Source organism: Leptodactylus fuscus, chromosome 7, assembly GCF_031893055.1.
Source record: "Leptodactylus fuscus isolate aLepFus1 chromosome 7, aLepFus1.hap2, whole genome shotgun sequence".
NCBI classification, from domain to species: Eukaryota; Metazoa; Chordata; class Amphibia; order Anura; family Leptodactylidae; genus Leptodactylus; species Leptodactylus fuscus.
In genome coordinates, this window is record NC_134271.1 from 130972062 (window position 1) to 130987064 (window position 15003).

Sequence of the window (15003 nt, forward strand, 5' to 3'; positions counted from 1 at the left end):
TCATGTGTGGTAATCCCAAAAAATCTCAAAGATTTTTGGAAATTTCATAAGGAACCTGGCTGGTTATTTACCAATTCTCGCCACTCTACTAGAATATAATTTTTTTGGGCTGGGGGGGGTTGCTTGTTACTCATCACTGCAGAGAAGAACAGGAACGGGAGAGGCTTTTGCTAGGAATCAGCCCTGTTATATTAGTGATCAAGTGGGCTGTCAGGGTTTCATTGCCACCTCTCTACTTGGTCTCCTATATCAGTAGTTGTCAACTTGACGTACGCCTACCCCAGCAGGTACGCACCGCAGGCCCTGGGGGTACACAAGGCATCTAAGAACCACTTGTCTAAATTAAATGTTGAACGACATACTAGTCTCCCCTGTGTAGGACAAATGTCCACGCATGGTCATGGGTGACCTACTTACTTTAGAAGCACAATAACACGTCCATCATCATTGACAGAGGGACTGGGTGTGGGGCTATTATGTTCAGGGCCGGCGTCAGCTCACGGCATAGTCCCTAGAGGCTGTGTCCCTGTCCCGATTTCAGCTCATCGGCGTCCAACGGCGATTAAAGCAGGAACTGTCACAGCTCAGCTCCTGCTTTAACGCTGCGGTCCGGCTTCTGCATTTGTAGACACAATGTACTGACGTCACATCGGGCCTAAAACTATGTGAGTGGAGTGAGAGAGCGGAGAGAGTGGCGGGTGAGCGTTGGAAGGTGAGTTGGAAGGTGAGTGTGTTTGATTTTTGTTGAGACTGGGGCAGATGAAGGGGGGTAGAACGGCATGAAACTAGGGACAGAGATGGAGGGGGGGCATGAAACTGGGGGCAGAGGAAGGGTGTAGATGGAGGGAGGGCATATAATTTACGGGTGACTGTAGGAGGATTATACTGTGTGGGGGCACATGAAAAATGAATGAGAATGGACGGAGTCAACATAAAAGGTTTCTTCTAAGGCTTATACAAGAAGACATCTCCAAATATTTCATAGTCCACCGACTCCCAGTCAATGATATTTCCTCTACGTTTATACCAATCACTTTGGTAAACTAATTGTATCTCAGTGGAGCCAACTACGCGATCCCACATATTAACTTGTCTAATTTCCCCCACATAAGAGTCTCCATAAGTATAATAATTAAGATCCTGCCCAAGGACCGCGGTAACAATCGGGTCTATGAGAAAACCTGGTTTTAAGACCCTCTTTGGGAAGATATTCCTGTTGACAACAAGTTGGATGAGCCCAGTTTTGGATTCCCAGGACACACAGATAAGTCTCCACTCCAGGCTCTCTTTACTGCTCTTATAGGACACCTGAATGTTGTCTATGGCAATGTAGTAATAATCCAGAACATTGTAAAGATGGAAGTAGGTCTTGGAATCGTTGACCAGTTTGAAGAGGGAGTCTCTCTGGATGTTGTCTGTGTAGGCCTGCAGACAGACGGTGAAACTGCTCAATGGTTCTGTCATGTTGGGCTTCATCACCAACTTGGTTGTCTTACTTTTTTGGGAAAATAGAAACGATGCTCCGCGTAAATCTAAAAGGGAGAGAGACAATGATGGGTGATGAATGTCCGTACCAGATCTCTAACATCCTTCTAGGCAAAATGTTGTGGATCAGAAGGGGAACGTAAAGATCATGGGCCCCAACTGAAAATCTGATCATGGGCCCCTACATACCTTGTGCGATTTATGTCACATACAATATGTTACTATTTTAAATTGCACAAGATAGGTGGGGCCCTTACACAGAGGAACGTTTGGGTCTCCCTCAATGTCCATGGCCTGTTAGCAATAGCTACATCAGTATCTCTTATAGCTACGCCCTTGCAATTTAGACTGCACAGACACCCTCTATAGCTACGCCCCTGCAGTATGGATTGTATAGGTACCCCTTATAGATACACCCGTGCAGTGTAGACTATCACAGGCACCTCCTGTAGCTCCGCCGCTGCATTCTGGACTCAATAGCCCCTATATCTAGGTCCTTGCAGTGTGCACTGTACAGGCTGGTAGAGGTCTGTTGAATGAGTTGTTCTATTTGTTGCGGGAGTAAGGCTTGGATTGTCCCATCACAGACATCTGTAAGTGTCAAATAGCTTGGGGTCCAAACACAGGAACCCACTGTTATCAGTCAAATGGGCACATAAAGTCACCCTGAATCCTCCCTGTGAATAAAGCCCCAGTACGTGTGTGATAAGTTTTCCATCCTTCAATGGGGTTGCCAGAGATAGTTGTGCCATTTATTGCTTTGTTGGGAGTTACTAACAGGGCATTATACTGTGTGGGAACTACATCACTGCTGTGAGAGAGGAGGCATCATAACTAACGGGACCTATTACCTATTAAGGGGCACTAACTGGGCATCACTAACGTGGTTGGGTAGTAAGGGGGCACCACTATTGTGTTGAAGTCACTAAGTAAGTGTCACTATTGTGTGAGGGCAGTAAGGGGGCATCACCATTGTGGCCAGCCTTTAAGGGGGCGTTATTACTGTGGGGGGCACAAAAGGGCTTATCAAAAAAGAGAGATTGGTATTTTCAAAGGTATTGCGTGCTATCTTAGAAAAATTTAACGACCCATGACGTACTATTCAAACATGACCACCACAAACAAAGGGTTTTGCGCTTTTCTGACCCCCTCCGGCACCCCCCGCAGCGAGATCGGGGGGTGCTGGTATGTCTACTATGAAGCCTGGGGTCTGGCTAGTGACCCCAGGAAGCCCTGAGCCCCACTTACCTGGTTGATCCTGCCGGGTCTTCTGGAAGTGAGCTGTGCCGTCTGCACAGCTCGCTTCCTGTTATGCCCTGTGAGACACGTGCATGTTGTGTCTCACAGAGCATAATACAGGATTAGTGACGTAATCATCACTGATCCAAGTGTCCCATAGGGACACATGAAAAAGTTTTAAAAAAGCGGAAAAAAAATAGTGTTTTAAAACAATTACTAAAGTTATAAAGCCCCCAAAATTCCCTTCTTTCTATAGAAAATGAATTATATAAAAAAAAACCTAAAAATTAATAAAATAATAAAAACATATTTGGTATCGCCACGTCCGTAATATTCTGTACAATAAAACAGAAACAATATTTAATGTACACGATGAATAACGGAAAAAAAAAAAAACGGGAAAAACCCGCTGCAAGTAGTGATTTTTCGTCATCTCACCTTACAAAATATGCTATAAAAAGTGATCAAAAAGTCATATGCACCCCACAACAGTACCAATAAAAAGCATAAGTTGTCCCGCAAAAAATAATTCCCCAACCAACACTGTCAACCGGAAAAAAAAAAGAATATGGCGATGCAAAAAACATTGATTTGTGTGCCCAAATGTGTTTTTATTCTGCAGAACTAGTACATAAAAAATACTATAAATGAGGTATCTCCGTAACCGTACCAACCCGCAGAATAAAGGTCACATGTTACTTATACTGTACGCTGCATGGTAAAAAATTTAAAAGGTAAAACACAATACCGGAATTGATGGTTTTTTTTGTTTGTTTGTTTTTTAAATCCAGGAAAAAAGAGTTAATAAAATGTATTCAATAAGATTTAGACACTGAAAAATGGTGTCATTACAAAATGCATCTCATCCCACAAACAACAAGCCCTTATATGGCCATGTCACCAGAAAAATAAAGAAAATATAGCATCTAGCAATGCGAGGACAAAAACCCGCAAAAATCACAAAATTATTAGAATACAACTGGCTGCGGCAGGAAGGGAATATATAAGCTGTGCGAGCGAATATCAGGGGACACCCCAGATTTACAGATGAGCAAAAATATACCCAAAGTGACCCCCAAAGTGACCCCAGAGTGACTTCCCCAATCATAGCAGTTACTGGGACATAGTAGGGAATGTGGTGTTCCCAATGTTCTCCGCACAGCTTATATATTCCCTCTTCGCCATCCGCTGTGCAGTCACGTCTGGGTTAGTAATACTCACTACACCCCCTGATAAATTCTTCAAGGGGTGCAGTTTTCAAACTGGGGTCACTCCTTTGGGGAATCCACTTTTCCGGTACCTTACAGGCTCTACAAACATGACATGGTGTCCAGATACCAAACATCTGACTACTCCAAAAGCTGCATCGCGCTCCTCCCCTTCTGCGCCCTGCTGTGCGCCCAAACTGCAGTTTATGCCACATGTATGACACTGGTGTAACCGGGATAACGGACGTAATGTCATATGTGGTATAAACTGATATTAGGGCACATGTATGACACTGGTGTACCCAGGATAACGGACGTAATGTCATATGTGGTATAAACTGATATTAGGGCACATGTATGACACTGGTGTACCCGGGATAACGTATGTAATGTCATATATGGGTATAAACTGATATTTGGGCACAGCCAGATACAGAAGGAAAGAAGGCTTATTTGGTTTTTGGAGCACAGACTTAGACGGTTTGGTTTCTGGATGCCATGACCCTTTTGCAGAGACCCTAAAATTGCCCTTACAAAATGGGGTCACTTCTTGGGGAATTCCAGTTTACTGGCACCTCCAGGGCTCTGCAAAAACAACATGGCACCCAGAAAGTCCCACTAAATCTGTACCCCAAAAGCTAAAAAGTGTAGTGCTCCTTCCCTTCTGCGCCCTGCTGTGTGCCCAAGCAGCAGTTTATACCCACATATATAATTTTTTGCCCCTCAGGATGGCCCCTTAATAGTTTTAGGAGTGCAGGTCTCTGACAACACAAAGTGGGTGCAACGTATTGAGCACCGAAATGACAAATTTCAATTTTCAATTTTTGGGAAGCATTTTTAGTCTCAAAATCATAATACCCCTTGATACATTCCTTGACGGGTGTAGTTTCTAAAATGGGGTCACATTTGAGGGGTTTCCATTGTATTGATACTTTAGGGGCTCAGCAGATGCGACATGGCACCTGAAAACTGTTCCAGCAACATCTGCCCTCCAAAAGCCAAATAGCGCTCTTTCCATTGTGAGCCCCGCCATGTACCCATACAGCAGATTATGGCCACATATGGGGTATTTCTGTGTTCAAGAGAAATTGTGTAACAAACTGTGGGGGGCTTTTAATTTTTTAACTACTTGCAAAAATTTTAAATATGGCGCTAAATGGACGATTTATTGGAAAAAAAGTAATTTTTCATTATTACGTCCCAATGTTAATAAAATCTGTGAAACATCTGTGAGGTCAAAATGCTCACTTTACCCCTAGATAAATTCTATGAGGGGTGTAATTTCCAAAATGGGGTCACTTTTAGGTGGTTTCCACAGTATTGGTACTCTACGGACTCTGCAAATTCAAAATGGCACCTGAAAAATATTCCAGCAAAATCCACCCTCCAAATGCCAAATGGCGCTCTGTCCATTCTGAGCCCCGCCATGTTCCCATACTGCAGATTATGGCCACATATGGGATATTTCCGTGTTCAGGGACAATTTTTTAACAAACTGTGGGGGCTTTTCTCCTTTAACCCCTTGTGAAAATGAAAACTTTGGGGATAAAGTGTCATTTTATTCGTTTTTCATTTACACATTCCAATGTTAGCAAAATCTGGGAAACGGCTGTAGGGTCTAAATGCTCACTATACCCCTTGATGAATTCTGTGAGAGGTGTAGTTTCTAAAATGGGGTCACTTTTGGGGGGTTTCCATTGTTTTGGTACTCTAAGGGCTCTGCAAATGAGAGACGGCGCATTAAAACTATTCCAGTAAAATCTGCTGTTCAAACACCCAGTGTCGCTCCTTCCCTTCCATGCGCTGCTGTCTGCCCAAAAATTAGTTTACACCCACATGTGGGGTATTTCTGTGTACGGGAGAAATTGCACGACAAACTGTCAGATGCATTTTCTCCTTTAACCCTTTGTAAATGTGTTAATTTTAGGTCTAAATGAATGTATTAGTGAAAAAAAATGAAATGTCTAAATTTCACCTCCATATTATGTTTATTCTTATGAAAAGCTTAAAGGGTTAACAAACATCCCAAATGCTGTTTTGCATTATTTGAGGGGTGCAGTTTTGAAAATGGGGTGATTTATGGGGGTTTCTATTATATAGTCCTTTACAATTCCTTTCAGAACTGAAGTGGTCCCAAAAAAATTAGTTTGGGGAATTTTCTTGGAAATCTGGAAAATCGCTGTTACACTTGTAAGCCTTGTGACGTCCAAAATATATTAAAAGACATTATGGTAGATAATATTTATTCATGTATTTGGATGGTATGACTATCTGCCTGAAAAGCAGAGAATTTCACATTTTGAAAATTACAATTTTTTCAAAATTTCCATCAAATTTCCTATTTTTTTTTTATACATAAATACAAAAATATTGATTAGTGTTTACCACTAACATGAAGTACAATGTGTTACGAGAAAACAGTCTCAAAATCACTTGTGTAAGTTAATGCGTCTTAAAGTTATTGCCATTTAAAGTGACACATGTCAGTTTTGAAAAAAGAGGCCCGGTCCTTAACGCACTTTTGGGCTGTGTCTCTAAGGGGTTACCTTCATCTAGAGGCCGATAGTAGTAACAATCAGGGCAAAATGCCATCACTAAAATAATAGCATTTTACATGTTATGCCGCTATTCACACTGCATCCCACAACGTTTTTTTTTTACGATACCACTATTCTACCTACATCCTCAATCTCAATCTATTCTCCTCATTATTAATTACCCAACAAAGTTTAGTATCATCTGCAAATATGGACACCCTGCTCTGTAAACCCCCTACCAGGTCATTAATAAATTTGGGGAAGACAGTGAAGGAACTGGATGCGCAGGTAGTATTCTCATCAATCCTCCCAGTTGATGGTCATGGCATCAGGAGATGGAATAGAATACTAGAGGTAAACACCTGGCTTCGACGGTGGTGCCGAGAGCAAGGATTTGGATTTTTGGACCATGGCGTGAATTACCTCTACGATGGACTCCTTGCTAGAGACGGGATACATCTCACAAAACCTGGGAAAAACATATTTGCCAGAAGACTTGCCACACTCATCAGAAGGGCTTTAAACTAGAAGAAGAGGGGATGGGAAGAAAAAAGAAAGACAAGAACATGCAGCTAAAAGACATACTAAACAAGGTTACTAGATGTGGTAAAGAGGACCCAAGACAGGATACTCAGAAGGAAATTACGAAAAAGGATGCAGCAGAGCACAATCTGAAATGTTTTTACACAAACGCACAAAGCATGGGAAACAAACAAGGAGAACTAGAGCTGATGATACACAAGGAAAACTATGACGTCATCGGCATCACAGAAACCTGGTGGAACGACATGCATGATTGGAACATACAGATGGAAGGATACAACTTATTCAAAAAGAATAGAACTAATAAAAGAGGGGGTGGAGTTGCATTGTATGTTAAAAAAGAACACATCTCCACAGAAATTACAGTTTTATAGAATGATAATCTACTGGAAATTATTTGGGTAGTAATTCAAGGGAAAAACAATGATAAGGACATCATACTAGGTGTTTATTACAGACCACCAGGACAGACAGAAGACATGGATGAGATTTTTTCACAGCAAATGACCACGCTCTCAAAGAAACATGAAATAGTGATCATGGGAGACTTCAATTACCCTGACATTCATTGGGAAACCCACACAGCCAAGAGTAAAGGCTCCATCAAATTTTTATCCTCTCTAGCAGACAACTTCATTGCCCAGCTAGTAGAAGAAAACACGAGAGGAACATCCATTTTGGACCTAGTCCTAACCAACAAAGAGCACATGGTTAAGGGACTACGGGTAGCAGGGACACTGGGATTCAGCGATCATGCTATACTTGAGTTTGGGGTTGCAAGAAGAAGAAGACCTGAGAAGACACAGACTTCAAGGCTCGACTTTAGCAGGGCAGACTTCAAGAGCCTGAAGGCAAGGGTTAGCAGAATTCCATGGTGCAAAATTCTTAAGCACAAAAATGCACATGAAGGGTGGGAAATCTTCCGTAGGGAAATCATTAAAGCACAGGAACTAACAATACCTAGAAGGAAGAAAAATGGGAAGCACCTAAAAATATCAGGATGGATGACCAAAAAATTACATAACCTGCTAAAAAGGAAAAAGGAAACATACAAAAAGTGGAAGATGGGAACTATACCTAAGGAAGAGTACACAGCAGTCTGCAGACTCTGAAAGACAAGCATCAAAGGAGCTAAGGCTGAACACGAATTGAAGCTTGCAAAAGAGGCAAAGAGTAAGGTAAAAGGATTTTGGGGATATGTTAAAAGCAAAAGAAAAGTGAAGGAGACCATTGGAGTCCTGAAGAATGACAAAGGAGAAACAGTTAACATGGTGGAACAGCAGGTGGAGCTACTAAATTCATATTTTGTATCTGTCTTCTCCCAAGAAACTAATGGAAATATCGACATTAATGGTGATGGAGATGAGGGGAAGGAGGACTCCAAGCTGACTATAAGCGAAGGTCTGATAAGAGACCACTTAGCCAAGTTACAGGAAACCAAGTCCCCAGGACCAGATGATTTACACCCTAGAGTCCTGAAAGAGATAGCAGAGGAAATAACAGAACCCCTTGCTATAATCTTCGGTAAGTCATGGGAAACAGGAGTGGTCCCTTTAGATTGGAAAAGGGCAAATGTTGTCCCCATCTACAAAAAGGGGAAAAGGGACGATCCAGGAAATTACAGGTCGGTAAGTCTGACCTCGATAGCAGGAAAAATCTTTGAGCAAATTGTCAAGGAACATTTACTTCGGTACCTGGATGGGAAGGCATTAATTAACCAGAGCCAGCACGGCTTTATGACCAATAAATCTTGTCAGACTAACCTGATTTCCTTCTACAACAAAATCACTGAATGGTTGGACCAAGGGAATGTCGTGGACATAGTATATCTTGACTTCAGTAAGGCATTTGATAAAGTATCACATAACCTTCTTATTGAAAAAATGATTAAGTATGGCTTTGACAAAAAATCAGTTAGGTGGATTCACAACTGGCTTAATGATCGGGCACAACGAGTAATACTAAATGGCTACACATCGAACTGGAAGAAAGTCAAAAGCGGGGTGCCGCAGGGCTCTGTTCTGGGCCCAGTACTTTTTAATATCTTTATAAATGATCTGGACGATGGAATTATTGGGGAACTCATAAAATTTGCAGATGATATGAAGATAGGAGGAATAGCCAACACTAGAGAGGAGAGAGAGTGTATTCAAAAGGACTTAGACACACTGGAACAATGGGCTGAGGCGAACAAAATGGTATTTAACAGGGACAAATGCAAAGTTCTACATCTGGGTAACAGAAATGTAAAAAACATATATAGTATGGGAGGAATAGAACTAAGTGATAGCATAGGGGAAAAGGACTTGGGCATAATAGTAGATCACAAATTCAACATGAGCCAACAGTGCGGTGCTGCTGCAAAAAAGGCGAATAAAATTCTGGGATGTATTAAGACAAGCATTGAATCTAGATCAAGAGAGGTCATTATTCCGCTGTACTCTTCCCTGGTCAGACCACACCTGGAATACTGTGTACAGTTCTGGGCGCCTCAATTCAAGAAAGACATCGATATATTGGAGCAAGTCCAGAGAAGAGCAACCAAAATGGTGGAAGGTCTGCAAACCATGTCCTATGAGGAGCGGCTAAAAGAACTGGGATTGTTTAGTTTGCAGAAGAGAAGGCTGAGGGGAGATTTAATAGCAGTCTACAAATATCTGAAAGGTAGTCACAGTGCAGACGGATCTCCCCTATTCTCATTAGCACAAGGAAGTACAAGAAGCAATGGGATGAAACTAAAGGGAAAGAGATACAGATTAGACATTAGGAAAAACTTTCTGACAGTGAGGGTAGTGAGAGAGTGGAATAGGCTGCCACGGGAGGTGGTGGGCGCTCCATCAATGGAAATCTTCAAGCGGAATCTGGATAAACATATAGCTGGGATGATTTAGGAAAACCTGCACTCGCAGGGGGTTGGACCCGATGGCCCTTGAGGTCCCTTCCAACTCTACCATAAGAATAAGAATAAAGATATTAAACAAGAGAGGACCCAATAGTGACCCCTGTGGCCCCCCACTGGTGACTGTGACCCAGTCTGAATATTTACCATTAACAAGTATCCTCTGTTCCTAGTTGCGAACCCAAATACATATGTTTTCTCATTTTGCATACCAACTTTTTGTGTGGTACAGAATCAAAAGCCTTTGAGAAGTCCAGATACACCACGTCCAGTGCATTATCCATGTCCAGATACACGACGTCCACTGCAATACCCATGTGCAGATACACCATGTCCACTGCATTACCCAAATCCAGATACACCATATCCACTGCAATACCCATGCCTAGATAGACCACGTCCACTGCATTACCATGTCCAGATACAGCACATCCACTGAAATACCCATGTGCAGATACACCATGTCCAATACATTACTCATGTCCAGATACACCACGTCCAGTGCTTTACCCATGTCCAGATACACGACGTCCACTGCATTACCAATGTCCAGATACACCATGTCCACTGCATTACTCATGTCCAGATACACTACGTCCACTGCATTACCCATGTCCAGATACACCACGTCCACTGCATTACCCATGTCCAGATACATGACGTCCACTGCAATACCCATGTGCAGATACACCATGTCCACTGCATTACTCATGTCCAGATACACTACGTCCACTGCAAAACCCATGTGCAGATACACCATGTCCATTGCATTACTCATGTCCAGATGCTTAACATCCAGTGCATTACCCATGTGCAGATACACCACGTCCACTGCAATACCCATGTCCAGATACACCACATCCACTGCATTACTCATGTCCAGATACACTATGTCCACTGCAATACCCATGTGCAGATTCACCATGTCCACTGCATTACTCATGTCCAGATACACTACGTCCACTGCAATACCCATGTGCAGATACACCACGTCCAATGCACTACTCATGTCCAGATACACTACGTCCACTGCAATACCCATGTGCAGATACACCATGTCCATTGCATTACTCATGTCCAGATACACTACGTCCACTGCAATACCCATGTGCAGATACACCATATCCATTGCATTACTCATGTCCAGATACACCACGTCCACTGCAAAACCCATGTGCAGATACACCACGTCCACTGCAAAACCCATGTGCAGATACACCATGTCCACTGCATTACCCATGCCCAGATACACCACGTCCACTGCATTACTCATGTCCAGATACACCATGTCCACTGCAATACCCATGCCCAGATAGACCATGTCCGCTGCATTAATAATTTCCAATTACACCACGTCCACTGCAATACCCAAGTCCAGATACAACACATTAATTGCATTACTTATGTCCAGATACACCATGTCCACTGCAATACCCATACCTAGATAGACCACGTCCACTGCATTACCCATATCCAGATACACCACATCCACTGCATTACCATGTCCAGATACAGCACATCCACTGCAATACCCATGTGCAGATACACCATGTCCAATACATTACTCATGTCCAGATACACTACGTCCACTGCAAAACCCATGTGCAGATACACCATGTCCACTGCATTACCCATGTCCAGATACACCACGTCCACTGCATTACTCATGTCCAGATACACCATGCCCACTGCAATACCCATGCCCAGATAGACCACGTCCACTGCATTACCAATGTCCAGATACACCACGTCCACTGCATTACCGAAGTCCAGATACACCATGTCCACTGCAATACCCATGCCTAGATAGACCACGTCCACTATATTACCCATGTCCAGATACACCACATCCACTGCATCATCCATGTCCAGATACACCACATCCAATGCATCACCCATGTCCAGATACACCACGTCCACTGCATCACCCATGTCCAGATACACCACGTCCACTGCATCACCCATGCCCAGATACACCACGTCCACTGTATGACAAATGTCCAGATACAACACGTCCACTGCATTTCCCATTTCCAGATACATCACATCCACTGCATCACCCATGTCCAGATACACCACGTCCACTGCATCACCCATGTCCAGATACACCACGTCCACTGCATCACCCATGTCCAGATACACCACGTCCACTGCATCACTCATGTCCAGATACACCACGTCCACTGTTGACCAATGTCCAGATACAACACGTCCACTGCATTTCCCATTTCCAGATACATCACATCCACTGCTTTTCCCATGTCCAGTCTAGAACTGACCTCTTTATAGAAGCTGATCAGATTAGGCTGACGGGGCCGATTCCCCATATCCCCATGCTGATTGGGTGTTATAAGATTATTTACAGTGAGATAGTCCAGTATGGCATCTTAGAAAGCCCTCAGATATCTTACCCACCACAGAAGTCAAACTTACTGGCCTATAGTTTCCAGGATCACTTTTAGACCCCTTCTTGAAAATTGTCACCACATTTGCTATGCGCCAATCCTGTGGAACAGACCCAGTCATTACCGAATCCTGCGGCCGCACAATAGTGCCGATGGGGGAGGGGGAAGCTAAAAACTGCTCTACCAATAATTGGCTTGCACTTAGCTGTAGCTTAGTAGGCTTAGATAAGACACCTCTGATGAAGCTGTCGGTATGAGTAGCTGATAGTAGAAATGGGTAAGGTGTAGAATAAGGACGTGCCTGGAATAGTGGCAACGTAAGAAACGTTGTGGGGTGCAGTGTGAATAACGGCATAACGTTTACAGTGCTGATATCTTAGAGGTGGCATATTACCTTCATTTCTACTTCTAGTTTGTGGGGTTTGACCTGCCCTGATTCTGTTAATAATTCACAGAACATCAGAAAACACCGGAGAACGGCCCAGGTTAGTGACTTACCCTCTTTGGCGCAGCATCCAATGGTGACCATAAAGAGCAGCACCAGGATCTTCATCCTATATAGGACACAGAGATATGAGGTCACTTTGGTTTATGCCGTCTAGGAGTTACTATATCGCTTGTATTCCACATCATTCACTCACTACATCACTCATACTCCACAACACTCAGTTATTACATCACTCATACTCCACAACACTCAGTTATTACATCACTCATACTCCACAACACTCAGTTATTACATCACTCATACTCCACATCACTCAGTTATTACATCACTCATACTCCACACCACTCAGTTATTACATCACTATACCGCCTATGTACAAGCTTAGATAAGTAAGTGAGAGTTTTACTTACTTGGATTCAGATGTGACTGATAAATGCAAAGTATCTCCTCGGGTGTGAATATCGCCTTATAATGAGTGACATGAGCTAATATCTTATTTTATAGACCGCTGAGATACCTAACTCCCCCCCCCCCCACCCTCCAAAACACACCCACACACCCCTGGATAAATCCTCTTTGTTTTTCCACATTTTCATCACTTTTTGGAAAACACGGGTGTAGCAGCCTGACCGGACATAGACTGTGATAAATGTGTCAGCACAATAATGATCGGCCAATAGATGGAGGAGATCTGGATGTGACTAGTCAGTGTTACCAGAACTGAAGCCCCAGACAATTTGGATAAACTCTTTTTGTTTGAAGGGTGTCTTGTAAAGGGTGAACCTCATATACCGGTACAACCCACGGCAAAAATTATGGACTCACCAGTCCCTGAGGATGTTCCTTCAGTTGTTTAATTTTGTAGAAAAAAAGCAGATCACAGCCATGGAAAAAAAACTAAAGACATTTCACATGGCAACCTTCTGGCTTTAAGAAACACTAAAAGAAATCAATAAAAATAATTGTGGTAGCCAGTAACAGATATTTAGAACAAGCGCAGGGAATAAATTATGGAATTACTTAATTGTGAGGAAAAAAATATGGGATGCAAACAGTCCGGATCTCAATCCAATTGAAAATCTGTGGTGGAAGTGAAAGAAAATGGTCCATGACAAGGCTCCAACCTGCAAAGCTGATCTGGCAACAGCAATGAGAGAAGGCTGGAGCCAGATTGATGAAGAGTCCTGTTAACACTCATGAAGTCAATACCTCAGAGACTGCAATCAGTTATAAAAGCCAGAGGTGGTGCAACAAAGTCCTAGTGATGTGTTGGAGTGTTATTTTGTTTGTTTTTCATGATTCCATAATTTATTTCCTGTGCTTGTTCTAAAAATCTAACTGTTCCTGGCTACCACATTTATTTTTCTGGATTTCTCAGGGACTGGTGATTCCATATTTTTTGCCAGGGGTTGTATTAACTCTTATGTAATAGCCGGCTGGTCTGACCCTGCGTGTAGCTAACTTTATACCCCGCTGCAAAAGTCCTTCTTGGACCCCCTGTGTAACTTCTCCTTACATGTTTCAGCTCCAGTTGTCTCCCAGATTGCAGAATTGGAATCTACTGTCTCCAGTCGGCATTGGCGTAGATTTCAGGTATAACTCTCCAATTTTCTGGTTTGAGTTATAGTACCTTTGTCAGGCCAACGCATCTGTGCCCCATCTAACCTTGGTTTCTGCCCTGTTGCACCCAGTTTTGTAAAAAGTGGCGAGTGGGGCACAGAACAAACAATGCATTGTGACTTTAGCACATAAGCGGGCCGTACCCATATATACCCGTACCCTATATCTACATTTAAAAAAATGGTCACCAAAAAATGAATGAAACCCATTTTGTTCCTCAAAACACATAGTACTGTTGCAGGAACCATTTCACCTGTTCTTCATGTGTCTAGGTCCAAGGATGAGTGTGGTACATGTAAAATAGTCCATTATATGCTCCTCTAGGAATCCTGTTGCCGTATTGCTGCTATATATTTTGAGGAATATAAGGAGGTCACTTGTTTATCGGTGATCAGCGCTGCTTCTTACTTCACTTTCCTTGGTACTCATACACCAGCCTATATCTCCAGACGATGATCCACGTGCAGACCTTCCAAAGCTCCCTGGTTTGCTTCACAGCATCAATGTACAGGTGTATTGTTGTGGTTTATACTCACAAGCCAAGCCAGCAAAGATGATTTTGAAAGCAACAAGTCGCTTAAGTCACTTAACAAGGACTTTCCACCACTTCCATCAACTC

At 42.8% G+C, this 15003-nt stretch overlaps 1 protein-coding gene across 1 annotated transcript; it reads right to left on the reverse strand.

The window, feature by feature from the left end:
* Nucleotides 1–680: 680 nt before the first annotated feature.
* On the reverse strand, nucleotides 681–13223 carry LOC142212947 (jeltraxin-like). The gene is made up of 3 exons (XM_075281084.1): nucleotides 13175–13223; nucleotides 12815–12870; nucleotides 681–1532 (listed from the first exon to the last, which is right to left on the reverse strand). The coding sequence occupies exons 2-3, from the start codon at nucleotides 12867–12869 to the stop codon at nucleotides 946–948; spliced, it is 642 nt and encodes a 213-aa protein (XP_075137185.1). The 5' UTR covers nucleotide 12870; nucleotides 13175–13223; the 3' UTR covers nucleotides 681–945.
* Between the last annotated feature and the right edge of the window lie 1780 nt (nucleotides 13224–15003).

What these genes read in the sequence shown, in the direction of transcription:
- LOC142212947 (XM_075281084.1), bottom strand. Translation starts at nt 12,869, where the DNA reads ATGAAGATCCTGGTGCTGCTCTTTATGGTCACCATTGGATGCTGCGCC. An exon ending in TGGATGCTGCGCCAAAGAGG is followed by an intron (nt 1,533 to 12,814) that starts GTAAGTCACTAA and finishes TCTCCCTTTTAG; the next exon opens with ATTTACGCGGAGCATCGTTT.